At 43.2% G+C, this 25,383-nt stretch overlaps 2 protein-coding genes across 3 annotated transcripts in view; one reads left to right on the forward strand and one right to left on the reverse strand.

Annotated features, from left to right (window-relative positions):
- Positions 1-1,803: 1,803 nt before the first annotated feature.
- Positions 1,804-21,243, reverse strand: git1 (G protein-coupled receptor kinase interacting ArfGAP 1). The gene is made up of 20 exons (XM_053321359.1): positions 20,876-21,243; positions 16,597-16,730; positions 15,964-16,076; positions 15,244-15,349; positions 14,762-14,848; positions 14,477-14,607; positions 14,274-14,368; positions 14,122-14,164; positions 12,485-12,533; positions 11,860-11,932; positions 11,085-11,182; positions 9,884-9,995; positions 9,286-9,410; positions 7,981-8,133; positions 5,224-5,580; positions 3,999-4,084; positions 3,738-3,809; positions 3,118-3,297; positions 2,728-2,791; positions 1,804-2,606 (listed from the first exon to the last, which is right to left on the reverse strand). Exons 1-20 carry the CDS (start codon positions 20,925-20,927, stop codon positions 2,391-2,393), a joined length of 2,346 nt encoding a protein of 781 aa, XP_053177334.1. The 5' UTR covers positions 20,928-21,243; the 3' UTR covers positions 1,804-2,390.
- A 1,306-nt stretch (positions 21,244-22,549) lies between these two features.
- The window catches only part of ankrd13b (ankyrin repeat domain 13B), a 39,647-nt gene continuing 36,813 nt past the window's right edge, over positions 22,550-25,383 (forward strand). For both annotated transcript variants that reach the window (XM_053321347.1, XM_053321348.1), the window contains exon 1: positions 22,550-22,657. In XM_053321347.1, coding sequence (XP_053177322.1) covers positions 22,550-22,657 — 108 coding nt within the window. The remainder of the gene's footprint in view (positions 22,658-25,383) is intronic.

The raw sequence follows: 25,383 nt of genomic DNA on the forward strand, positions 1-25,383 counted from the left end.
AGAAGAGGACGGTCCTTCAGGAAGCCAGGAAGGACTTGTTAGATCCCATCTGCATCCTTTGTTACAGATATGACCATGTTTTTTGTTCGGCACAGTACGACAAGCTTTAAAACCTACGTTAGGCTAAGTGCGCTATCTTCTTGAAAAAAAAAACAAACAAACATCTTTGTTCCCAATGCTGTGTCTCATTGGCAGAGTTCAGAGACAGTGAGCTTGTAGTGACGACTTCCATGGCCCAGATCAGCAGGCCGTGACAGAGAATTCATTGAAAGAGAAACAAAAAAAAAAAAAAAAACTGAATGTGAGCTTGATTGTGCTTGCCAGACAGTCTCAAAAATGAAAAAAAAATACACATGGCAAACTAAATCAAGTGCACATGAGGTGTCTTAATCCATTTCAAATGAACACACTTCCTCAAATGAAATGACACGGTGAGCATCTCTCACCCTATTTAACATTCCAGGTTGCTCCATCTGCTGCTTTCCACAGGTCTACTTAAAGCTTAACTGCAACGTACGAGTATTTGTATCAACTGAATGTGACTGAACATGCATGCAAATAACGGCCGCTGTGTAACACAAGCAGCCAGCAGCACACCTGCAGTGTTTATAAGATACTGCTTTAAAGCAAGTCTGGGGGAAGAGGAGGAGGAGGAGGAGGAGGGGGGGGGGGTTTAATCCTCAGACACAAACTGGATCAAATGGGGCGCCTGATATTTTTGTTACATTGCTTGGCACAGAAAAATAAGAGGAAGATGGGATTGATTCTGAGATGATTCCACTGGCTCTATTAAAATGAGGCAAATTGGAAGATAAATCGAGCGCAAAAAAAGACACAGCTGAGGATTCGTGAAAGAACAGTTTGATCCAGGTCCTGTCGTGACGCACCAAGGGGCTCTTTTTTTCGCTCTGACAGAAAATCTAAACTAAAAGCGGATCTCTCCCAACACCGTCTCCCCCTTTGGCAACTGTTTTAACACCTTGGCCACAGGACATATGACAAAAAAACAAACAAAACAGAAACAAAAACAAAAAAACCCAACTAAATCAACCTCAACTGTCACTCAGGAAAGGAGTGCTTGAGAAATGTTGAGGACCACTTCACAGGTTATTATTTTTAAGTGTATGTGTGCATGTTCGCTTAAATCCCAGTAAGAGGTTGAGCACATATTCTCCCACCTGTCTCCCTATTCCACTAAATGAGAATCATATTTGAGACAATGAAATAAACATACATAAAACAGTTAAATCAAGATGACAGTCAGTAAAAATACCAATACAAAAAAAAAAACAATAGGCATGATAAACAATAACAATAAATCACAATTATTCCAGTGTAAGTGTTTTGTTTTTGTAAATTAGTCTTTTTTTTTTGTCCTCAGGAGGTGCAGACCAACCCAATCTGCATATTTAAAAGAAAAAAGGAAAAAAAAACAAAGAGGAAAGAAATGAAAACATGCCGTATCATGCTGTGTACCACCAACAACAGGGGGGAGGGGGGGGTTGGAAAATAAAAGGAAGAAAAAAAAAAAAAAGCTGGAGCCCCCCCCCCCCCTTGTAAAAGATAACCCAGGAAGAAGTGTCTGAGAGCCTGGGCAGGGGTGTTTGAGTAAGGTGGAGCTAGATGGGTCCCAGGAGGGGTCCTTCTCTGCACCGCAAGCTCATCCTATCTGGGACAGGATAGGACACAGAGGGGTCTCATGTCTGGGTGGAGAGGGGCAAAAGACTGGGCCAGAGAGGGGGGAGTGGGGGGACCATCCTGATTCCCTCGCGCAAGACGGAGGGACAGAGATGTATGAGACGATGTCTTCAGCCCTCTCGCGTAACGTGCGCCTCCAAACCTTTCCTGGTTTCAAAGTAAATGGGGGGGGGGGGGATGGGAGGGACGACGAGTGACGGGGGGGCAGGGGGAATAAATAAAAGCAGTAACATCTCAGGAGTCGCTTCACTGTACATCACCGCCGTCATGTTCCATGTATGCGCATCACAGTTAAAGCGGTTTATTATACACGTCTGATTCCAACAAGTTTATTTAGGCTGCTGCAGGCTGTGGTTCCCCCACTTTGGATCCTTCTACTTGTCCTTCCCTACTTTCACTTCACACTTCCACTTCTTGTGGAATTTCACCTTTTTCCCCCTCTGTAGTATTTCTACTTAACAATCATTGCTCTTTGCTTTTTATCTGATTCCTTTCCATTCATATTCCAAACTTTTCCTCATCGCGCCCATCATTCTCTCGGTCACTCCTTCCTCCCTTGTCCTCCCCATCTGTAGCGTGATCGTATTTTCCCCTCTATCCTCCTCTTCTAATAGCCCCCTCCCGCCCCTCTCAGTCCACTTTTGATACTTTCTCTCCGTCTTCCCTCGCCGTTCGCCCGTGCGTTTGTTGGGTCACTGCTTCTTCTCGCGGGTGGTGATGGTGACCAGTTGCTTGGCGGCCTTGGCGATGTCATAGGCGCACTGGATGACCTGCTGAGTGAGGAGTTGGTAGTCCACCGCAGGGGCCCCGGGCTCCGTAGGCGCCGCCTTGCGACACTCCACCTGCAACCGCGAGGCACTGGAAGCCAACAGACGGAGGGAGCAGTGGACTGCATCCAACGCAGGGCGCTGCAAAGAAATGATGGTGGAGGATGTAAACAGATGGAGGCAGATAAATAACAGCCAGACAAAGAAAGTGACACAAAGAGATGGAGAAGGCAGAAATTCAACTATAATCCAGTGAACTTACTTTGGGGAAGAGTGAGGCCATTTCAGTGACGGCAGAGTGGATCTTCTCAGAACATGGAACAAAGCTGAAAGAGAAGGACATCCGTTATTTCACATAGAAGATGGCACAATAACCGAGGCAAGAAGGCTGTTGTTGAATAAAGTGTAATTTCCTGATATTCTGGACTGAATGTGTGACTTATTTGACCCAGTCTGTACAACCACACTGTGAGCGCACAACTCTGAAAGCCAGCTAGACTATTTCCAAGCAGCAATAACAGCTGCTGCAGTTGTTAATGTTGGTGTATAAATGTAACCAGAGCTTCTTGGGCAAGTAGTGTTTATTTTAAAGCTGACAAAATATCGTCAGAGTCACTTACATGCTTCGGCGATGTGTCTGAGTCTCACCTACCTGTCATGTTTGAACTCCTGAGCCGCCCTGAGCAGCTCCTGGATGTTCTTGGTCACCTGCTCGGTCTTCAATATGACATCTTCTGTGCAGGGCAAGGTGGGGTCAGGCTCCCCCGCGTCACCGCTTCCTCCATCCTCAGATTCCCCACGACCTTCCTCCTCGCTGCTGCGACCCCCCATACTGAAAAGAGAAACATAAATACACTTTAATTAACACCTTGGACCCACGAGGAGAGGTGACATTAACGGAGGGCGTTCTGTCTGCAACTGCGGCATCTCAACACTTCAGGTGTTCAGCATATTAAGAAGATTGTCTGTCCCTTGATTTCTCAGCTGTTAGTGTGGATCCCCTCCCCTCCCCCAAATCCATGTGTGACCCAAATTTTAAGTACAGTGCAGTCTTACGGTGAATTAAACACTGATGTGATCAAGAAAACAGAAGCAAATAGGCTGAGAGAGATAACCATTTCGAGAGGAAATTGTAAACTTAATTGAATGGAAAAATATGTATAAAACACTGACAGCCCTGTTTAAATCTGTTAAACTGTATCCCAGAAGCTATAGAAACACACACACACACGCACACACACACACACGCACACTTCTTGCAGTGACTCTGACCTTTGTGAGAGGTCGTATGTTTGTGTGTTGTCATAGTCGCTGTCAGTGCCGCTGCCGTGCTTGTCTGTTTTATGCTGGGGAAGGAAACACAGCAACAGCAACAGCAAACAATGAATCTTTTTCCTAAAATGCATTGTGGTCGTATTTCTGAAAAATGTGGCGGATTTTGAGACATTTTCCAAGTCCTTGGAGTACTATACAGTAACACACAGGAGACTCATTCTCACGAAAAGCGGCCTACATTCAAATAACCTGCAAGTACTCACCATGTATCTGCCAATCTCTGCAGATCCAGACGGATGATGACCTCCATACGGTGTTGGACCCCCTGTGCTACCCTTCCTTACCTGTGACTAAAGAAGGGAAGACAAGGATGGATAGAGGAGAAGAAGTGAGGGGAGAGAAATAGAGATGCATCGGGCAAAGAGATGGATGAAGAAATTGGCAAGTGGAGAAAAAAAAGGTGTGGGGAGGAGATGGAGAGAGGAGATGTTTTTATAAACAGCAGAAAAACAAGATGGAAGGTAGTGAGAGCAGCGCTACTTCGGCTCGGCAGCTCCCCCACTAAACAAACATTACCGTATGTCTCTACAGCTAATCTAACACTAAATCTCAATCAACACTGTCAACAATAAACTAAATGACTACACACACGCTCTAGACTACTGCTGATCTCCAACATTACAATCCATAAAAAAGTAACGCATAGAGTGAGAGAATCCTACTATTGGAAATGAAATGGCAAAAAAATGCAATGACAGACAGAATGCTTACATCTAGGATGCACGGCTGCTCTGCAATGAGCAAGGGGACAGACAGGTGAGGAGACAGACAGACAGAAAGAAAATAAGAAAACAGGTAAATCTTTGTGATGATGCTGAAAGCTCTAACTGCACCAGGTGACGTCCCACTGTTCAGAGAAACCTTTTCATCCTAGTTAAGCTACTAGTTGATCCGGTCTGGAAAAAGTTTTCCCATTTGTGTCTGTGTGTGAGTGATTTTTCACGTGCACATGTGATCACAGCGTCTCCGGACCGATCAGCTGTCCGGTGGCAGGAGAGCTAACTGGGAGATCAAAAAAAGGGGGGTTGAAAATGTAAAAATGTCAAAGGGTGCAGAGCAGGCTAAGAGAGAGAGAGAGAGGAGTGTCAGTGGCATCACCAGGCATCACCAGGCAACAGAACATACAAGACAGTTCCTGTTTTGCATCTTTCTGCTTTGGGTCACACTTGTGCACTTTGTTCTTCATGGTGTTAAAAAGCTCATAATTGTGTCTGATCATTTTTGACAGCATGGGCTTCAATGCCACATCTTTATAGGGGATCATGCACAACCGGACCTTTCAAAGAGAAAGATGGGGAACTGAGATGCAGGGAGAGAAAAGAAGGGGGGGAAATAGAGAGATAAGGATTGGACGATCACCCATCAGGGCCACCAAAAGGAAGGTGGGAGGTGGAGAAGGGTGCTGGGGGAGTTTCTAACTTACGCTGTGTGTGTTGAGGGGCTGCAGGCGGGCTGGCAGGGAGTCCAGGACTGGGGGACCATGGGCCGTGGGGCCGGGGGCCGCCCCTGGCTCGTACATTGAGAAGGCCTGGCGGTCCCTCCGATGGGAATGGGAGTGGGGGGCGACTGAGGAGGGCACCGAGAGCCCTGGGGGGTCCCCTCCTGGCCCAAATCCGCATAGACCCCCTCCACTGATTCCTCCTCGCATCCCACCCCCTCCGGGCCAGTGGCCTCCTCCTCCTCCCCCTCCTCCTCCAGGCCCCCCTACCCCATGGCCAGCTGCCCCCCCAGCCTGCTGGCCCCCCCGCAGCGCGCTGTTCTCTGTCTGCATCCGTGTGATCTATAGGAGAGGAGGAAGGGAGCAGGGAGGGATGAGAGGATGGAGGGAAGAATGGAAGGAGGGACATGGGGAGGTTAAAGGGAAGGGGGGGGGTTGTCAACTGAATGGTCATAGACAAGCATCCATAATTACAGGTACAGTAGAAGGGTCATACAGGGCTTCACATATTAACTCATATCAGTAATGGGGAGAGAGGGATGTGTGGTAAAGACACTTGAACAGGTTACATGATGAGGCAGGGATTAGGTCTTGGGGGAAGGAGTGGAGGGCTGCATACCTGTGTATACCTAGTTTGCTCTCAGGGATCAATGAGGGGAAATGAGGGCTCACCTGCACTGAAGTGCCTGTTAACTAATTTCTAACCCAGGCAACTTTGATGATAGAGGGCGCCAAAATAATATTATCCTCACTACCAGAGGGCCAGATTGTGACCATGCACTTCCATCACTGGGATACAGTAACTCAATTAGCCAATTAGAGCTACTAACTTAATGAAAAAGAAATAATATACACTGGTAATCAAAGTTTAATAAAGTAACATTTCTATTTTTCATACTGAAATGTATTTAATCCCTTTAATAAGCTGAACACAGGAAAAAGTCCACTTTTCAGTGCAATGGGGTCTCAAAAAACATTAAATAACCAAATCTTAACACTGACACTAACTTATATTCATGTTTAGGTGTGCATTTCTACTCTGCCCTCTAATTCCATGACATTTTTCAAATAAACATGACCTAGAAGGTAGATCAGTATAAAGTTCTTGATGAATACTTGTGTCCTCTTCTACTGCTGGCATACAACAACATGAATGTCAGTGTTTCTTTCTTCTTCTTCTTCTTCTTCTTCTTTCTTTCTTGATGTGCTTCATTATTGAGAAGCTGCTCTCCAAGATGTGAGTGTTCCCGAGAGCGCTGGCCGCTGAGAGTTCGAAATCCCTGAGCAGTGGAGAACAGGACTTGAGTAGTAGTCTCTAAAATTAAAATTCTCATCTCGCATAGCGCTTTTGTTGAAAGAAAGAAAGGGTCTCACTGTAGTTCACACAGTTCGAGCAGCGACTCTGGGGGGGTGAGGGGGGTTGTTGGCTGACAGCAGCAGAGCGGGGGGGGGGGGGGGGGGGGGGTTCAGCGGCTTCATGATGCACAGATCTTGAAAGTGTTCCTTGAACTGATGCTGCAGTGTTTCTGTGTCGGTTCTCTACTTGAGGAATGTTTTCTCGCATTCAGGGACGTCTTTGCTGCATCTCTTCACAGGCGGGAATATGTGCCAAATCTGGGTGGTCAGATGAAGACCCTTCTTTGGACAGAGCATTGTTCTCTTGGTCCGGTTTTCTCTGTTTTCGGTCACTTGTTACTGTCTGTGTCACATGTTGTGGCAGAAGAGTCCTGCAGAGACCATGTGCCTCAAGCTTCTTGACTAAAGATCTCTCATGTTTCAAGGGAGCGCCCTCTATCAGTGGACAGTATAATTACAAATGTGGTCCAGTTCAAATGGCCTGCTTGCTTCAGATACCTGTGAAACCAATAAATGACTCGTGGGCTGCACTGAGGGAGGACGGAGGGGCCCTCATGTGGCCTGCAGGCTGCCAGATGCCCACCCCTGATCTAATCTGACATTATTTGTTGTTTGCGCTGCGTGTTTGCCTCTTCACTACATCTTAAGTCGAGTGACAAAATGAGCACATTAATGATTCATGAGTCACAGGAGCCAACACTGGCAGCCACTAATGAATACAATGTGCTAATGTTGATGACATGACTCACGAGAAACAGAATGAAGCAACAGTGCACAATGGATGAGCGCTATTAAGTAAAAACGACCCAAACTAAAAATGACAGCTAAGATGGGAACCAGTATTTACAACAGCAAATCTACACATTAGAATGACAGCTGCTTTAGTTTCTGGATGATGCTGAAAAGCTGTTGCCAAATACATCTTCCAGTCACAACAATGTAGGAAAAATAACACCCTGTCAAGAAAAATGCATCAGCTTGCAAAGATATTGAAATATTCACTCGTCTCTCCATCATCTTGCCCTCCTTCTGTCTGAATCAATTGTTCCTCCTCAGGCAACCTGTCTTTGTCACTTTGCCTTGTAATCTTCAGTCACCCCCATCATATTGTTATCACGCCCTTATCGAATTTTTAGATTTTTAGGTACAGCTTTCTAAGAAGGAAATCATGCCAGTCTTTCTTATATCATCTAATCTCTCTTACATGCTCCCTGTAGCTCTCCACTATTATTAAAAAAAGATAGGAAATAATAAATCAAATGTCTAAACTTCAATTTTCTGCTTTCTCTTCCACTTTGTATTCATTATTCTTCTTGTGGTTGAAATTCTGACCTTATTTGCATATTTCGTTCCCAAACTTTTGCGCCCCCGTCTTGTACTCCCTACCTCCTTCTGGAGCCGCCGCAGCTCCTCGCTGAGGTTGTTGTTGACCTTCATCAGCTGCTGCACCTTGGCTTCTGAGGAGGCCAGGGCTTTCTTCACCTCCAGGTACTCCTGCAGGGTGATGGGCCCATCCGACAAGTCTGACGAGTCCATACTCTGGATCGATTCAAGGACGTAGCAACAGGTGGACGGACAAGTGAAAACACAGACAGGGTGGATAGAGAGGCACAGACAAAGTGAGAAAAACAGACATGATAATACTTCCAGGGTATAAAACCTATGTGGACCACAAACAGTATAATGTAAAACCATTTCTTCCAATTTCCAAAAAGGAGGGGATAAATGCTCATACCTAATGCATGAGGTGATATAGGCATATACAATTCAGTGCCCTTTGAGCTAGATTTAAACAGAGCTCATTACTGTGTAAAAGGAGGAGGCCTGGCCAGCAGCCCTGAGGCCAGTACTACAGATCACGCATACATATAGACAGTAGAGCCTTAGTTCTTGCTCTCAATGCATCATCCACCCCAAACTTCATGTGACCCTGGAGCATGCTCGAAAACACTTATATACCACTCCCTAAAACTCAACCACTGATCTTCAATACTCTCTCGTCCACCTCATCATCCACCTCTCACTCAGACATTTCATTTAGACTCTTACAGACACCAAAACCTGCCTGCTTACTACAGATAACACCCTGTACTTTATAGCTGAAGACAGTAACTTTTGACCGAAGGAGCTCAGCAAAAATAATGAATGTGCATATTTCAAGTGTGGAGATGGGAGTGGACTTTCTGACTTGTGGTTTGTCAGAGTTTTTGCCTGCTGAGCTAAACAAGTCCACAGGAAAATGGGATAGTTAGGGGTTGAGCTGTTGTTTACTCATCTCATTTCTACCACTCCCACTCTTGTGCCGTTTTTTCCTTTCTTTCTTTCTCTCTCTCTTTTCCTCCCTCCCTTCCTCCCTCCCTCTACACACTCTCCCTCTCTCTCTCTCTCTGTGTATGAACAATGCCTCTCTGACAAGGACCCAGAATAGCTGGTGATGTCACTCAGGAGCTATGTGGCAGCCTGCACTGTAGCCACTCCTCGCAAAGCATGCTGGGACAAGCAGTCATAATAAGGAGGACAACGTGGAAAAAGCTTTGCTAGTTGATGTGATTGCTTTAATCAATGGTGTACAACTAAAAAAACTGAAACAATATGAAAACTACGAGTGTGTCGACAGGTGCACAGATGCTACTACTGTGTTAGCTCTGTGGTGTATGTGCAGATGTGGCAAGAGTGTTCAAAGTACTATACCTTTGCGCGGTTGCTTCGTTGCTTGTTGTTGTTGTTCTGGGTGGTCAACTCGCTGTCTGTGTCTTCATCAGAGGCTACGCTGTCATAGTCATGCTGGTCATCGTCAATGCCTATGTCCAATGGGTCTGAGGGAAAGAAATGTGCACATTTATTCCAGTTCAGGTAATGTATAGAATATGAGCACTTCTCTATCTTGTCAGTTTGCTTTCTGGCTTATTTTAGCCGGCTTCTCAAATTCAGTATAGATGCAGCAGATGTAAGTCTAAATTTCTATGTAGATAAAGATATACTGGTCTCTAAGGAGATCACACCTCTTCTTCAATAAACTGCTGAATCAGATATTATTCGTGTCGCTGCCTGCAGGTATAATTACATTTGCTTCCAAAATGTTTGCTCAAAGGTTTTAAAGCTTCACAGCTCTGTGTTTTTGAAGAAAAAGATTCAGCTTAAAGTCAAACTGATCTGTATGTATCCATGTTTTTGGTCAGGCTAAGTTGTCTTGTCTTGATCTTGGTTTTTTCGCTCCTCTTCAGAAAGCACCATATGTCCCTCTACCCTTTAAAATCCTTCGCTGTTGCACCCCCTCCCGGTTTCTCACCAGTAGGGCTGCTGAGACCTTTCCCCTGCTGTCTCCTTTTGGCGTCACTCAGGATGTCGATGATGAGTGTGGCAAACTCCCGGGCGTTGAATCGTGCCAGCTTCTGACGGCCCTGAGAGAGGGAAGAAGAGAAAGAGAGAGAGACAGACACAGGAGAACAAGTCAGGAGTTTGGATTTGAATTCTCATTTTAACACACACACACACACACACACACACACACACACACACACACACACACACACACACACACACACACACACACACACACACACACACACACACACACACACACACACACACTAACATTAAGTTCTAACATGACTTGTGGGGTACACAAAAGCAATCCAGCCCACAGCCAGTGGTTCAGTGCCTGTGTGACTACTGTGGTCAACGGCCATGTGCTGTGGAAAAAACGCAGTCATAGCGAACACTCAAAAGACACACTCAAACACACGCCATCACTAACGTGTGCTCACGCATACACAAATATGAGCGAAGAAACTTAAACCGTGTAATTACACGAGCATGCTGGCATCCGTGTGAGAGAATAAAAAGCTCTATTTCCACAGAAGTGTTAAACTAGAATTATTACACAAAGGGATTTACTGTTCATAACAACAGTGCTCTGGAAGAAAAAACACTGTAGAAAGTTCAACTGTGCTTTTCTTCTGTTTCCAACCATAAATAGCCAGCCACTACTGTCCACAGTGAACTGCAGAGCAAATGATGTGTGTGTGTGTGTTTTTTTTCTGTGTTAAAAGTCAATGTTTACACTAATGAGCCACACAGATGAGGTGAAACTATGTGAGAGGACATATGGGATTTATCTCACACAGGACACACACAGACACACACAAACAGTGAGGAGAGTGGAGGGAAAGAGGGGAGAAACACAGATGGATTACATCTTTCCTCCTTTCTCACAGCTGAGGAACAGTCGGTTAATTTCACACTAATTTTTTTTTTTTGGATTCCCACCAAATACTCACACTTTCTAAACTGGGCTATATTTGGTCTTTTTTTACTAGCGAGTTCTTGTTTCACCTTTGTCGATCGTTTTTCTCGCTTTCTTAGTGCAGAACATTTTAAAAGACCTACAATTTTAGCAGTATATGTGTGCATGTTCTATGAGCGTATGCATTGCACTTGTGGAAATCTATATGTATGAGTGCTGTATGTATGAGTGTGTGTAGGTTTACCTGGTTGCGTGTGGCAGAGTACTCAGGATTGACCGGTAGGAAGGGCACCGCGCTTCGTTCTGTTACCAGAGTGCTGTGGTTCTGGGTCGTAAGCCACACTGGAGACACAAACATTGGATAAAAAAAATAAGTGTGTGCGTGTGTGTTTAAGCAACAAGGTCATATTAGCTGGAACACTGACAGCTAAACACCCAATCCATCCTCCCACACATACACACACACACACACAGATATATAAACAAAGTACAGCAAAAACTGAAGTCCTCTAATGCAGCGTTGTACTTTGAGTCCTCCCCATCTGTGTGTGTGTGTGTGTGTGTGTGTGTGTGTGGCCTTGCTACTTACCTGCGGTGCTTCTGTCAGAAAGCACAATTTGACTGCTACTGCTACTAAAGGAAAAGGGAGAGAAGGAAAAGGGAAAAAAAAGAGAAGAAAGAGCCAAAGAGGAGGAGGAGGAGAGAGACTCAAGAATTTCTGAGGCACTTCCTCACTTGAGTCTCTCCTCCCTCCCTCCCTCGCTCCATTTGGCCTTCCTCCTCAAAGCGTCCTTTTCCTTCCCTCCTCACTCTGTCCTTCAGATTAACTCTCTGTCTGTACAACTATTTTCTCTCTGTGTGTCTTTTCTCACCCTGCCTTATTTTTCAAAGTTTGTGTCAATAATCTATTGAGTAGGTGTTTTCTTTCTGGTTTCCATACTGGAAAAATGTCAGATATATTTCTACCTTATATAGGACAGAAAGAGAGAATTGAAGGGGAGGAAAGAGTTGGAGCTCACCTGCATCGTTTTCTCTGCGATCCACCTCGTCATAGACATCCATCGCAAGCTCCTCAAACAGCCGATTGTTGAGCTGTCACACACACATACACACACATACACACACACACTATATATTATTAAAGTGAACGTCAATGTAAAAAAATAATTAAAAAAGGAGAGCAGAAGAAAACGTGACAACAGCCTAATATACAGTCATCTATGCTGCAATTAGCAAGATTTGGCATTCTCTCTCATGTCCAGTCAGCCATCACATGTTGACCAAAAACTAATGAGTCATAGATTATTTAAAAGATATCTTCAAATGTCGATAACTGACCTTTAGCATTCAGTTTTTGAATTACTGCCTATCTATGTGACTAAACAGAAGGCCTTGGAGAGAAAACACATCATTTTGGCAAGGAAGAGAAACAACAAACTAAATTATTAATATTATATGATAATAATAATTTCATTTAAATAGATTTCTCTTTTTTCTTAACCAAGCTTTTCTCTTTTTCCATTAGTTCCAAGGCCACAAGAAAATTAGCTCCATCCAATGCCTGGAAACTCTTTTTACCTGAATGTGATATAATCGTACAATGCTTTTTTTTTTAAAAAAATCTCACAATTCAACCCCACTCACCGCTTGGAGCTTCTTCTTGGCGGCCTTGGCCAGTTCTGAGAGGTCCAGACTAAAAGTAAACACAGATGATGACAGTAAGACAGGCACCATGGACATACAGTGGAATAAAGAGACAGAGGGAAGAAGGGAGGGGAGGGGAGGGCGGAGGGTGGAAAACATGGAGATGGAGAGAGACAGAGCGGGGAGTGAGAAATGAGGAGGTGGGAAGGATATAATGGCTAGAGAGAGCAGGGAGATAGGAAGAGGGAGGGTTTATTTGGGTTGAGATGCGTTGAGGGGTGGGAGTGGGGGGGGGGGGGGTCAGATTAAAAGTGCTTGGTGTAATAGTGACTGTCTTTTGGACCCGTGCTAGCCTGGAAACAACCCTCTGGACAGTACCGGGCAAGGCGCACTGTGGTTTTGCAAGCTATGATGAGACAGCTTTAAATTCAGTCTCAAAAACTGTTGACTGATACCAAAGAAAGAGACTAGACATCTTAGTCTTGTGACGACATGCTTTATAATGAAATGTTAGTTGCTGCACCTTATTAAAAGTGCACACTAGTAACTATGTCCTTAACTTCTTTCAGGACAAACACTTGTTTTGATTACTGCAGAAAGCCCTCGAAAGTTCCCTAACTGCCTCGAGTGATGTAGATCTTTCCCCTTTCACAAGTAACTTCACAGCTTTATTTTCTGGTGGTAACAGATTACGGCCTAATCTTGTTCTTCCAACTGTGAGACTTCTGAAAAACAGCTACGCTTTCTCTGGTGTTCAACAAGGAAATATATCAAATACAGGGTAGCACAGAGAGAGAGAGAGAGAGAGTATGGGGGGTTTTTTGGAATGAAGCGAGAAATTCTGGGAAAAAAAGGAACAAGGAAAGTAAAGATACCTCTGTGTCGGGCACTTAGGACGAGCTCTGGCTCCACCAAGCGCAGCGAAATGGAGAGAACAGAAAACGAGTGAGAAAAAGAAAGAAACAGACAGAAAGAGGGGTGGAGAAGCCACAACAGAACAGCTTTAATTGTTATTATCAAGAGGAACCATTCACCAGAACAGAACAGATGCAAAAGAGGGTTAGCCTGCAGCGCAAAAGTAAGACCCACTTTGGGTGACAAATAGATTTTGAGGAGCGCTCGGTTTAAACGTTTACATGTATTTTTGTTTGTGTTTTTTTTTTTTTTTTTTTTTTTTTAAAACTGCTTCTTGTGCTCTGCTCTGACTCAGCGCCCATCAAATATTTGAAAGAAGCTGAGCCAAGTAATACTGAACTTGATTTATCGTGACCTGACTGTGCACTTCTGGACCTCTCAAATCAAAACCTGCAGCTGAGGATTAATAAACCAAGTGCACCTCAAGTATCTAAATCATTGGAGGTACCTGTAATAGCTTAGATAGGCATTTACAAGAAACAGCCAGCTGTGTTAAGAGATGCCAGAGACCTGTTTTAACTTCTCTTTTTAGGGGTGGGGTAACAGATGCTATGGTGCCACCCTCTGGTCATAATACTAAACTGCATCAGTATCCATGCTAGGGAGATGCGGCAGGTCTGGTGACAGTTGAAAAGTTCAAGTATAGTAACAACGATCCCTCATGCAGTCAAACCACACCACGCATGCATTAAGAATGATAACAGTAATCTCATGGTCCATACCTGTCTGCCATTTGAGGAATGATATAATGGCCATTCTTGTGATCTGAGGAGAGGAGATTAGCTTTATAACTAGATAATATCTACTGCAGTATGTCAATGAGGAAAAAAGCTTAGGACATGTGAACTGCTGAAGAACTGGTGCAATGTCTTACCTGGACGCCGGCCACAAAGGTAGAAGGCTAGCCTGTCTGTCAGCTCATACTGACACTCAACCAGTCGCTCTGCTAGCTCTATATGACCCGCCTGCCTAAACACACACACACACACACACACACACAAAATTCCATGAAATGCTTTCTTGTTACGTTTCAGCTTTTTACAGTTACTGGTGAAATAGATTTCCACTGTTGTGTACCTAGCGTAGTCCATAGGTGTGCGTCCATTGATGTCGGGTGCTCCGGGATCTGCACCGTACACTACCAGCAGCTCGGCTTGCAAGATCTGGCCTGCCTTGGCTGCCACGTGGAGCGGGGTAGTGCCTTTCTCCTGAAGGTTTGTGCAGACACGCAGACCCGCACACACACACACACACACACACGCACGCACACACACACGCACACAGAGAGTCAGGACAAGAGGCCTAGCAAAAAGACACACTAATTGCTAAATGGAGTGAGTCAGCGAGTAGATTTTTCCTCACCGGGTGGAAGAAGTTGGCCTGAGCGCCGAGGGACAGGAGCCGAAGACAAGTCTCTAAACTCCCTGTCCGCACACTAGAGTGTAGTTGCTAATAGAAAAACAAAAGGGGAGGCACAGGGAGAGAGGAAAAGAGGAGAGAGAGAGAGAGAAACAGAAACAGAGAGTCAGGGGTGGAAATTAAACATCACGCAGTGCCCAATGGAGCTCCACCACATTAGAGATCATTATTACATCCTGCTGTGTCATTCAGATCACTTCCTGGCAGGAAGAGGGTTTATCAGTCAGTCAGTGTGCATGTGTGCGTGCGTGTGAACATGCACACGTACAGTACATATTTGTGTGTGAAGTGCCCCACTGACATCTATAAATAAAACATAATTTGTGCTAACACATGCAGTTCTACAGTATGGCTGCATCCATACAGGCTAATTAACCTGAACTCATAAATTGTGGTCCCTCAGCTGTGAAATGCAGAGCCCTCACCTTACTGAGGTCCTTGGTAGTGACGCCATCATCATCACGACAGGGCAGCTTGTGGACAAAGGCCAGCATCTGGTATTTGGCTCTGATGAAGTCTGACTTAGTGGGACTGCACAGCAGAAGAAAGTATGTATGGGAAGAACATGAGTAGCAAAAAGAAGAAGCAGTTAGTCCTTTTTATTCTTTGCACAGGTTGAAAATCACAAAACATCCCACCTACTGTCTTCTCAAATTAATGTATGTGTAAAGCACTATGCGTCTACATTACTGCTATTCCTCCCACGTTTGATAATTATACTGACACTGTTGATAAATGTAACAATTCTTTCCTGGTAAAGGAGATGGTTGATCTACAGACATAAACACAGTACACAACACAATTTTAGGAGGTTGTACACAATGTGCTTCAACATTTGTGTAACTAATGAGAAAGTATTACGATTTCAACCCCGAAAAGGACCACAACACTATCCTATATTAAGTTAAACAAAAGCCCTTGAGAGCACAACAAGATTCATTAGGAAGGTGATCCATGACTAAGAACTGTTTAGAAGGCATTAAGGAACAACTGGGTGAAATTGCTCTTCAGTACCGAAAATACCAATTATCTTCAGCAGGGTTATATAACACCGCCATGAAGCAGAGACAATCATTTCCCCCAGTAACGGTGATGGGAGTGGATAGTGTTGTTCTGTGTTTTGAACCTGTAGGGAGTACACTTACTGGACTTTGTCCTGGGGGTTGGGTTTCCTACGGCCGCTCTGCACCTGAGCAGGGTCCAGGAGACTGTGTTCCCATATGGAGTTGGCCCCATTACTGGCCAAGGTTTGAACCATCTGAAACACACACACACACAAACACACACACAGCAGTGACAGTCACGCAAGACAATTACCACCATTATAATTAAGTAAGTCTGTTAAGTAAAGCTACAGCACACCGCTATGTTCTGAATGTATTACCTTTAGAATGATCAATAAGCAAAAATATGCTCCGCACTGGAATCAAAACTGGTTAAAGAAGCAGTTATATTGGTTACAGATCCATTATGGCCCAAAACACCCACAGTCTCCCCAGTCAAACCTTACTGGTGAAAGTTAAAGCAATACTTAATGACCCAGCATGCATCAACATCAATAGAGCCAAAGAGAAAAGGTACATATAGATTATGTGTAAAAAACACATTTAAAAAAGGGTTGGCATAGAATTTAACATTCACAGAGAAGACGGCAAGCTTTTTCTTTAAGAACACAGATGTAAAAAGATCAGATTTGAGAGATTTCTTTACTCAGCCTCCTCAGGTACTGAGTTTCCTTTCATTTCAACTCTCCCTCGCTCTCCTTTTGTCAGCCTTACCTGCAGTAGTGCGGGAGGCCATCCGCTGTGCCTCAGGTGCTTGACTATGGAGATGTGACGGCCTAAGCTGCGGTGGACCGAACAGCATTCATCGCAAATCAGGACCCCTCGGTTGATACTGGTCCAGCCCGGATCTGATACACAAACAGAGATGGATGGATGGTATTACGAGCTTTGTAAACAAGCTCTGTGTGCTGGTTAGACTTTTCTGCCCTGTACAGAAATCACTACAACGTTCATTTAAGTCAAGGCTGCATGAATAATCCCAACTCTGCGTTCTACATCCTAAAATCTTTCAATATCCAAATCATATACTGTTGGGGATCTAAATCTTTTACTACAACATTTTCCCTTTTTTTCCTCTGGATAATGTGTCCTACTAATGCTGCTACCCTGCCCACACTTCATTCAAGGTCAAATCAAACATATGCTCCTTTTTAAGTCTTCTTTTCTCAGTCGCCCACCTGCACTAAGAAGAGTTGAATGAAATATGTGGATATGTATACACACAGAGAAAGCAGCGCAGGGATAAGTAACAACATAAGAATCCCAATTAAATGTATAAGTCTTACATTTCACAAAAGAACGTATAATTGTATTGTATGTAACAGCAAAGCGGGCATGAACCATTGATGAGTCAAACAAGCATCTTAACATAATAAGCAGTTAAATTACAGCTAGGAATCCAAAATTAGGATGAATGCAATTTTGCGAAATAACCACAGTGTTATATTGAACTTAGTGAAATTTCACAATTGTCAACACTCCAATTATATGCCGAAAAAGACACACAATAACACTGAATTATCAGCCATTTGTCTTTGCTACAGTTGGAAGACACTCCAAATACTATGATAAAGCTCCGTCATGCTTGTACGACACTGTCTACTTCATATGCTGGGCTGTGTTATAATTCCCCATAGCACAGCACACGCTGTAAACGGTTACTCACTGATGAACTAATGCATGCACAGAGACCAGCTTTTATAAAAGTGCTTATCGATGGAGGGCTCAACAGTACCTATGTGAATGATTCAAATACAGTTACCTCAGCAAATGGAGCAAACAATGAGCAGTTACAAGTGCTGAAGGTCAGAGTCAAAGCCACAAGATTTTCCCATCATATTTTACTGGTTACATTCAATATTACAACAATACAATACTAATATTACAACCATTATAGTAAAGGAAACCTCCCTAACGTGCATGCCAATACACACATACACAAACATGACCTTTCAGTCATAAGCAGCTTGGTATGAGACCAGTCGTGCCCCACTGACTGCGCCAAATGTCAGATTTACTAGTTTTTGACAGCAGTCTGAAGTTTCTGTACTGACATTTGGTATTTGTTTGGTGTCTGTTGACATATACTGTATATATAACTGGGAGGAATAACACATTTTTTACTGAAGAAAAATATCTGAAACTTGAAGTTCTTTAAATAAGGATAGATGAACGTGAATGAGGTGAAGATGGGAAGGGAAGCAGTTTAGACTGACGCCAGCCTACTTGACACTGACAGGCTAGTCTGGGTCATGTTTATGCCCTCAAGATCCTGATGTGATGAGCAGCTCACACCTAACACAGTCTGCAAATATCAAAACAAATACATGCACAGTTGCACATTTATATGCACGCATGCATGCCTCCCCCCGCACTAACACATACACATCTACTATCTGCATTAGTCACTCTTGGGCTGGGATAAAACTGTCTGGACTTAGGGTATTAATGGAGCTAAAATAGTCCATCATCAGATGAACTGACAAGCTGTAAGTCTTTTTTTTGCCTACAGACAAAGTAGCAGCAAATGCAAAATGGCTTTGATAAGAGCTACAGCCTCATTTGGAACAGTAGCCTGTAGGCTTTAAAGGCCAGACTGCAGCAATTTAATTCTTTAATCTGTGTAATAAATATAAAAACTCCCACAGGCTATGCTATCTGCTGGGCTCACTGGATCAATACAATGCTACGCCATTAAGCTATTAGACTATTGGCAGTAGCGTATTGGTCAAATCTGCAGCATGACATAATTTAGCCTAAATCTGGTGGTTCATCAATACAGCATTGACAATTGTTTTTATAACTATCACTTAACCCTGCATAAAAACACCACAACAAATGAACATTTAAAGTTTGCAAAGCTGTTGCGGGAATAATCATTTAAAATGCTGCGCACATTTCCGTAAACCTATTCAGGTATTCTATAATTAATTTAATTACCCATTAGCAACATGTAACTCCACCACTTACAGCCCTCAAGTCACAACTAGGCTAATTCCTATTCATACTGTTTTTAATCCCAGAATTTTGGTTTTAATCTGGGCCAAACACCAGTCACAGCATCATCAGCAAGAGAGATGATGACTAACACTATATACACTAGACAAATAGGAATTATGCACTCAATGCTTGCACAAGAGTCTCAGTTTCTTGTACAATTCTATGAGTGCTTAAAAAGAGAGTTTACCATCATGACAACATGATTCATTGTTGCTATACAGAGTGCAGATTGCCGTGGTGTGACATTAAAGCCTCCACCTGAGGCTTGGCTCGGACAGGGTGTATCAGTCGTCCTTTGTAGCCATGCCATCGAGTTGTCTCCTCGTATGTCACAAAGCTGGGTGGCAGGGAGGTGGCCTGTCACCGGTGGCTAGGTCAGCATTTTGCACAACACACTGCACGTGTGTGCATGTGGTCTAAGGAGGGGCTGTATGCAGAAATATACAGCTAAAAACAGGTGTGCAAACTCAAACAAGCTGAGAGGAAAACCCATGGAAACCAACCATTGCCTTACAACAACAAAAACATATTTTTATTTTCCCTAGCAGGATTCATTTGTCAAGGAAACTGCATATAAATCAGACTTTAAATTGCTTTGGCATTCAAAGGGAGGCATTTAACTGAGGCTGGTTAATGTCAGATCTTGAACATGGAGAAGAAGTGAGGAGGGGGGGGGGGGGGGCAGGAGGACAGACATGCAGATGCTGAAGCAGGAAGTATAGTAACAGGGAATTGACTCAGGGCGTAAATCAAGTCGCAAGGTGTAGCCAGAAAGCACTGAGCAGTAGGCCCCTTAAGCTTATAGACAGTTTTGCTCACTCACACTCACTGCTGTTAGGGAGAGCAGCTGTTGTAATGCATGTACACATTAATGTATGCAAGCAATACACAGACACACACACACAGAGCACCATCAATTAAGTGCTTCAAACTAAACATGAACGCATGTGAGGCTGAATTTGAAAGATAGAAGCAAGGGAGTGGGTACCAAGGTTATTTTAGCATCACTTCTGTCTCTCTATCTGACAAACACAGCAAACGAGGTTAAAATGTTAAAGTTCATGCATGGGTCATACATATGTCACACACAATAGGAATATGACATATTACTCATATCTGACGCATGTTCACATATAAACAGCCACTTTTTGCTCCGTCAGGTTGTTCCATTTGGGATGCTTTTAGACTACATTTGTCCCAGGATATTTCCTCAGCATTACTGACATTTAAGAGGTTAAAAATGCTGTGAAATAAACTTGATATTTAGGAATGGTCCGTGTACGAAACTCTCTGTTGTTTGTTTTAACCACATTGATGAAAATTACCAAAAAACTACTGTCTGAAACCGCTGAAATGACTGAAAGCTGACGCATAAGCTGAATCAGCTTTGCAATAACTTGCCGTTTAGCCAAAGTTAGCTTAGCTAGCTCTATTAGCTAACGTTAGCCAGGTAGACAACTCAAAACGCCACAGGCAAGCGCTAACAAAATCACAGAGAATAGTAATATGAATATAATCTGTTAGTACGATAACACTATGCACACAGTATATGTTTAATAATAGCCACCAGTACAAAAAAGTGAGTCGGAATCACCAGCTCGTTAGCCGGGCTAAGCTAATGTGTTAAGAAGTCTGTCCCGGTGACGAAAATCAAAACAAACGTCTCAGTAAGGCGACATAAATCTGACACTCCGCTCTACCACTGCAGCAAACTCGCTGCTCACATAACACCTCGGTCAAATTAACATAGATATTAAGCTGCTCATTGGGGAGCAGCTCTCAGCTAAAGATATCCCCTGTTATAATAACACGCCTATTTTTCACTGTTTATTTTGGGGCCTAAGCGACGCTCAGAAGCCCGGGCCGTTTTCCTGCTCTGCGGACCCACTGACAGTGATAGCAACCTCGGCCCTGTTGTCCCACCATGTCGCCCTCCCGACGTATTGTTCCAGTATAGTGGATCGATTTTTGATTTATTTCTTCTCGTCCCTACCTGGCGCACTGCAGTCGGCGCAGACTTCTGTCCTTTGTAGCTTTCTTGACATCTCGGAAGTCGCTGGATAAGAGAGATGGATGTCGGCGATGATGATGTGGATGTTCGCCCTTTATCCCCCGAGCTACCGACCGACGTCTGCCGTCAACCGATGCGGCCCCTGAATCCCCGGAAGCCGGGTGATGTGAGCGGTTTTCCCGGCCAGCTGACAATTGAATTTCCCGTTTGTTCTTGCGGTCGCTTCGCCCACGTTTCCCTACTGAACTCCAAGTCTACAGCCAAGTTATGTGAGCATAGTTAATCGGGCTGTTTGGTGTGAAGCTCCTACCGCAATATTTACTAAGTCTCTTCGCTGCATTGCCAGCAAGTCACCGGGAGACGGCAGCTCTCTACCTGTAGGTTTCTGCACATGCACACACACACACAAACACACGCACACACAGCGTCCCTGCACTGTGGGGGCAGCAGGGAGGGGGCAAAATAATACTGTCATTCCTCCAAAGAGATAGATAGATTTTACAGGCAGATTAAATTAGATATCAAAATAGTCAACTCATCCATATGTTTTAATATCCACTGAACAAAATGCAACCTGACATCAGGATTGGTTGTCCTATAGTTGTCTAGGCTTAGAATTACTTTCTTTAAAAAAGTGTTCAATATTATCGTTTATCATTACCGTATCATATTATCACTATTTCGCATAGTGACATTTTCAGGGATAGCCTCAAATTAAAAAAGCAAACAAGATACAGAGTGTTGTGGTCATTGCAATTGCCCTGTTGAGAAAAACGTACTTATATTTATTTATTTGTTTTTGGAAAAAAAACCCTGTGGCTTTGAGTGTCCTGTCAATCAATAGGCTATTGATGGCGTATATGAGACATAATAGATTAACATTATTCGTCATTGTTGTTGTTGTTGTTGTTGTTGTTATGTAGAACACATGTCCAATGAGAAAGAAACAAATGAAGATAATCAAAAGACACGATTCAATCTATAAAACCATATTAAAATAGAATAAACTAGAAAAGGCGTAACACATCCTGGTGTACACTGCATGACACAGGATAAAACTCTAAGCTGAGATAAAAGTTCTTTAATTCTTTCATGTTAGCTTTCTTTTTTTAATTATTCATTTTATGAATAGCTTTTTGGTCTTTGGTCAGTAAATCAGTTATTTTACTTGTGCAGTAGCCTATATCACTTCTATATGATTCGTGTATATTCCTTCTTAACATCTCTGTATGATTTCTGCAGTTCTTCCTCAACATCCCTCACAGCGGATTGGCTGAGTGTGCGCACATTTCATTGCAGCTTGTCAACGCATCTTTCTCAGTCACCACCGGATGGGAGGAGAAGGAGGAGGATAGATGTGTTAGAGTAGGCAGGGGAGCAAGAGAGAGGGAGGCAAGAGGTGGAGGGACGGGTGGTTAAGAAATAAAGGTGTAGCCCAATCTACTGAGACAATCAAACGAATCATTTTCACCGGGCTTTGCCGTTTATTCTGAGCAGAGCTGGTGAGGGAGTCATTCACTGGTTTTGACGCGTATACGCCTTGGGGCATCACCGCCGATAAAGGATGATAGGCTTGATTATATAGCGTGAATTACTGACAAAGTATCCCTACAATCCACAGTGAAGAAAGAGGAGGAGGAAAACTATGAACCGAGGATGATTTCTGCTAAGAAAACTCCGGAGAAGAGTCGTTATCCTATCCACTATTTGGTGTGGCACAACAAACACCGACAGCTGGAGAAAGAGCTGGCAACGAACGAGCAGGTGAGACAGACAGGAGCGATCAAACACATCCACCCCTTTACAGACACAGGCCTGTTTCTATATTTTTTGGCGTGCGGGTCCGTGCACCAACCCTGATGATAATTTAATAGGTGGTGGTAAGTGCCATCCATGGAACACCTTACTCAAAACCTGCCAATAATTTGAAATAGCGCAGTTAATTGTTGGGTGGAGGGTGGAGGGGGGGGACACTTGTAGACCATATCCTAAGACTTATATGGATACTCTGGCATTGTACACTTTTATCATTCGTTTTCAAATGATATGGCATGACCTAACACGTCAAAGATCTGCATTATCAACTACAATGGGGCTCTAAAATATGCATACCCAGTTATTTTAATATGCATGGGAAGTTGTAACAGGACTTTATTCCTGGGTAAATTACAAATGCAAAGACTGGAATTGCTGAGCCTGACATTGCAGTATGTCTGTGTGTATTTATGTGTGTGTGTGTGTGTGTGTGTGTGTGTGTGTGTGTGTGTGTGTGTGTGTGTGTGTGTGTGTGTGTGTGTGTCAGAGTCAGTGGTGCTTTATTCTTGTGTGTAAGCAGCATTATTGCGTGGTCTACTCAAAACTGAAGGCTCTCCACCTTCCCACCAGCACCTTAACCATTTGTGAGTGGGTGAGACAATGCGGATACAGTAGCATGTGGGCGAACAGTTGCCAACCACCTCAGTAAATACAGTAATGGAAATCATTAAGGTATTAGGTTTCCAGAGAAGATTTTTTTTGTTGTTGTCATAATCAAAAGCACAGAAAATGATTTTCACCCACTGGTAATATTGGTGTACTTCAGCTTAGGATGAGGAACCAGGAAAATATGATAAGAATTACACTGTGTGTGTGTGTGTGTTTTTGTGTGTGTGTGACAGTGAAAGTAAAAGGGAGAGGGAGAGATTGACTATGCAAGATGTGAATTCAGTCTCTCTCTTTTTTTTTTTTTGCAAATGTGCTGGAGCACTATGTCATTATATAAGAGATGCTCTGCAGGTTAGCAGCTAAACAGATCTGTGAGTGCATGCATCATGCAGCAGTCTCAAGATACCACACTTCCACACACATGTACGCACACTTGCCGACACATACACACCCTAACCTTCTTGTGGTTATACACAGGGAGCCTTCTCTGTCCACTAAAATGGTCAGTGAGTGCCCTAAAGGTAACTGCCAGATGGTCTACAATTAATGGTGAGTGTGGCAGTGACATTGGTCATTCAGTTCTTGACCATAATTATAACTTCTATATTGGTTTAAAAAAAAAAAGTCATCACCTATTTCATTGAAGAAGCTCTAAAAGTGGACAAAGACCTCTGGTATTCAAGTCAATGTCAGAGGTTATATTCAGTGTTTCATAGAAAGAGGAACAGGAAATGAACCATGCATGCTCTTGAGGCAGAAGAGGAGACAGGTAAAACCTTTTCAAACCTTAATAGTAATTTTCATATCTAGCTCTTCACTAGTTCTTTGCTTAATAATCAATCACTAATTTTATAGGATTAATGAAGAATCTTTACTTGCATCTCACATAGATCCATCTTAAGCCAGTAGGAGCAGCTACCACTATGACAGTGTGGTCAGTAGGTCTGCCAGTCTAACACTCTGATCCAGATTGAGATGTATTGGCAACTAGTAGATGGACTGCCATGAAATTTATCACAGAGCAGACATTTATGATACCCAGGGGATGAATCCTAATGACTATGACAATCCACCTGACTTTTCATTTCGTCCAAGTTGCTAATTATCACTTTTACTTGTCTAGTCAAGACACTTTTATTTGTATAGTTCAATATCACAAATCACAAATTTGCCTCAGGGGGCTTTAAATCTGTACAGATATATGACATCCTATTCTTAGACTTAGATTTAGATTCCTCTTACACTAGTAACCAAATTCCCAACAGTCTTAGCTGTATTTTAAAATATATGCCAATGCATTTTATTGGACTGTTTTTGGTCAACATCTTCTCATGTTCATTGTGACACTCCTTTACTGTGTCAGCCATCTAATTCAAATTTGTACTGTCCTTTGCCCCAGCAAATGTGCCCCTAAATATCTTTCTAAACAGCAGAAGAAGGCAGCAATACTCCATATTCCCTCATTGCCCCCATTCATAGTAAGATTTCCATTAATGTTGCCAGAGATTTTGTATTAATACTAAAACTAAATTTCTTTTGGTGTGGAAAAATGCTTCGGCCTTTACTAAACTCCACTTCTGGTTAATGGTCCATTTGTGATATTTGAGTGTGAGAAAATGCAACATGCATCCACATTCCCATGCTCATTAGTGTCTCTGTCCCCTGGCCCCACCCAGTTATCCAAGACTAAGTCTGTGTCTCAGACAGTATAATGACTATACTGTTTTTTCTGCATAGCTGTTTTTACTGTGAGGCAACCTTGTATTTGATAAAGCATTTTTTCTAATCTTCTGTAAGTATAACATACCAGAATACCTATTTAACCCTTTGACCCTTTACTATGTTCCTCAATAACAATATTATAACATATAATGAACATTACCCACATTAAACAGGTTGTTATTGTGTAATGTAATGCCTTGTTTTATGTTATCATAATGTACCCCAGCAGGTTTTGTAAGTACATTGTAATCTTAGAAATAGACTGTAAGATATTGTACACCCAATTACACACCTTCTGTTCTGTTACCCAGTAATGATATAATTATATCCTGTGATTGTTTAAT

Source organism: Scomber japonicus, chromosome 6 (genome assembly GCF_027409825.1).
Source record: "Scomber japonicus isolate fScoJap1 chromosome 6, fScoJap1.pri, whole genome shotgun sequence".
In the NCBI taxonomy this organism is placed as follows: domain Eukaryota; kingdom Metazoa; phylum Chordata; class Actinopteri; order Scombriformes; family Scombridae; genus Scomber; species Scomber japonicus.

Excerpts from the sequence above, each read along its gene's own strand:
- git1 (XM_053321359.1), bottom strand. The coding sequence starts at position 20,927 with ATGTCAAGAAAGCTACAAAGGACAGAAGTCTGCGCCGACTGCAGTGCG. Across the intron at positions 9,411-9,883 it reads AGGTCTCAGCAGCCCTACTG|ACCCATTGGACATAGGCATT; the intron begins GTGAGAAACCGG and ends TCTTTCCCTCAG. Across the intron at positions 8,134-9,285 it reads AACGAAGCAACCGCGCAAAG|AGTATGGACTCGTCAGACTT; the intron begins GTATAGTACTTT and ends GAATCGATCCAG.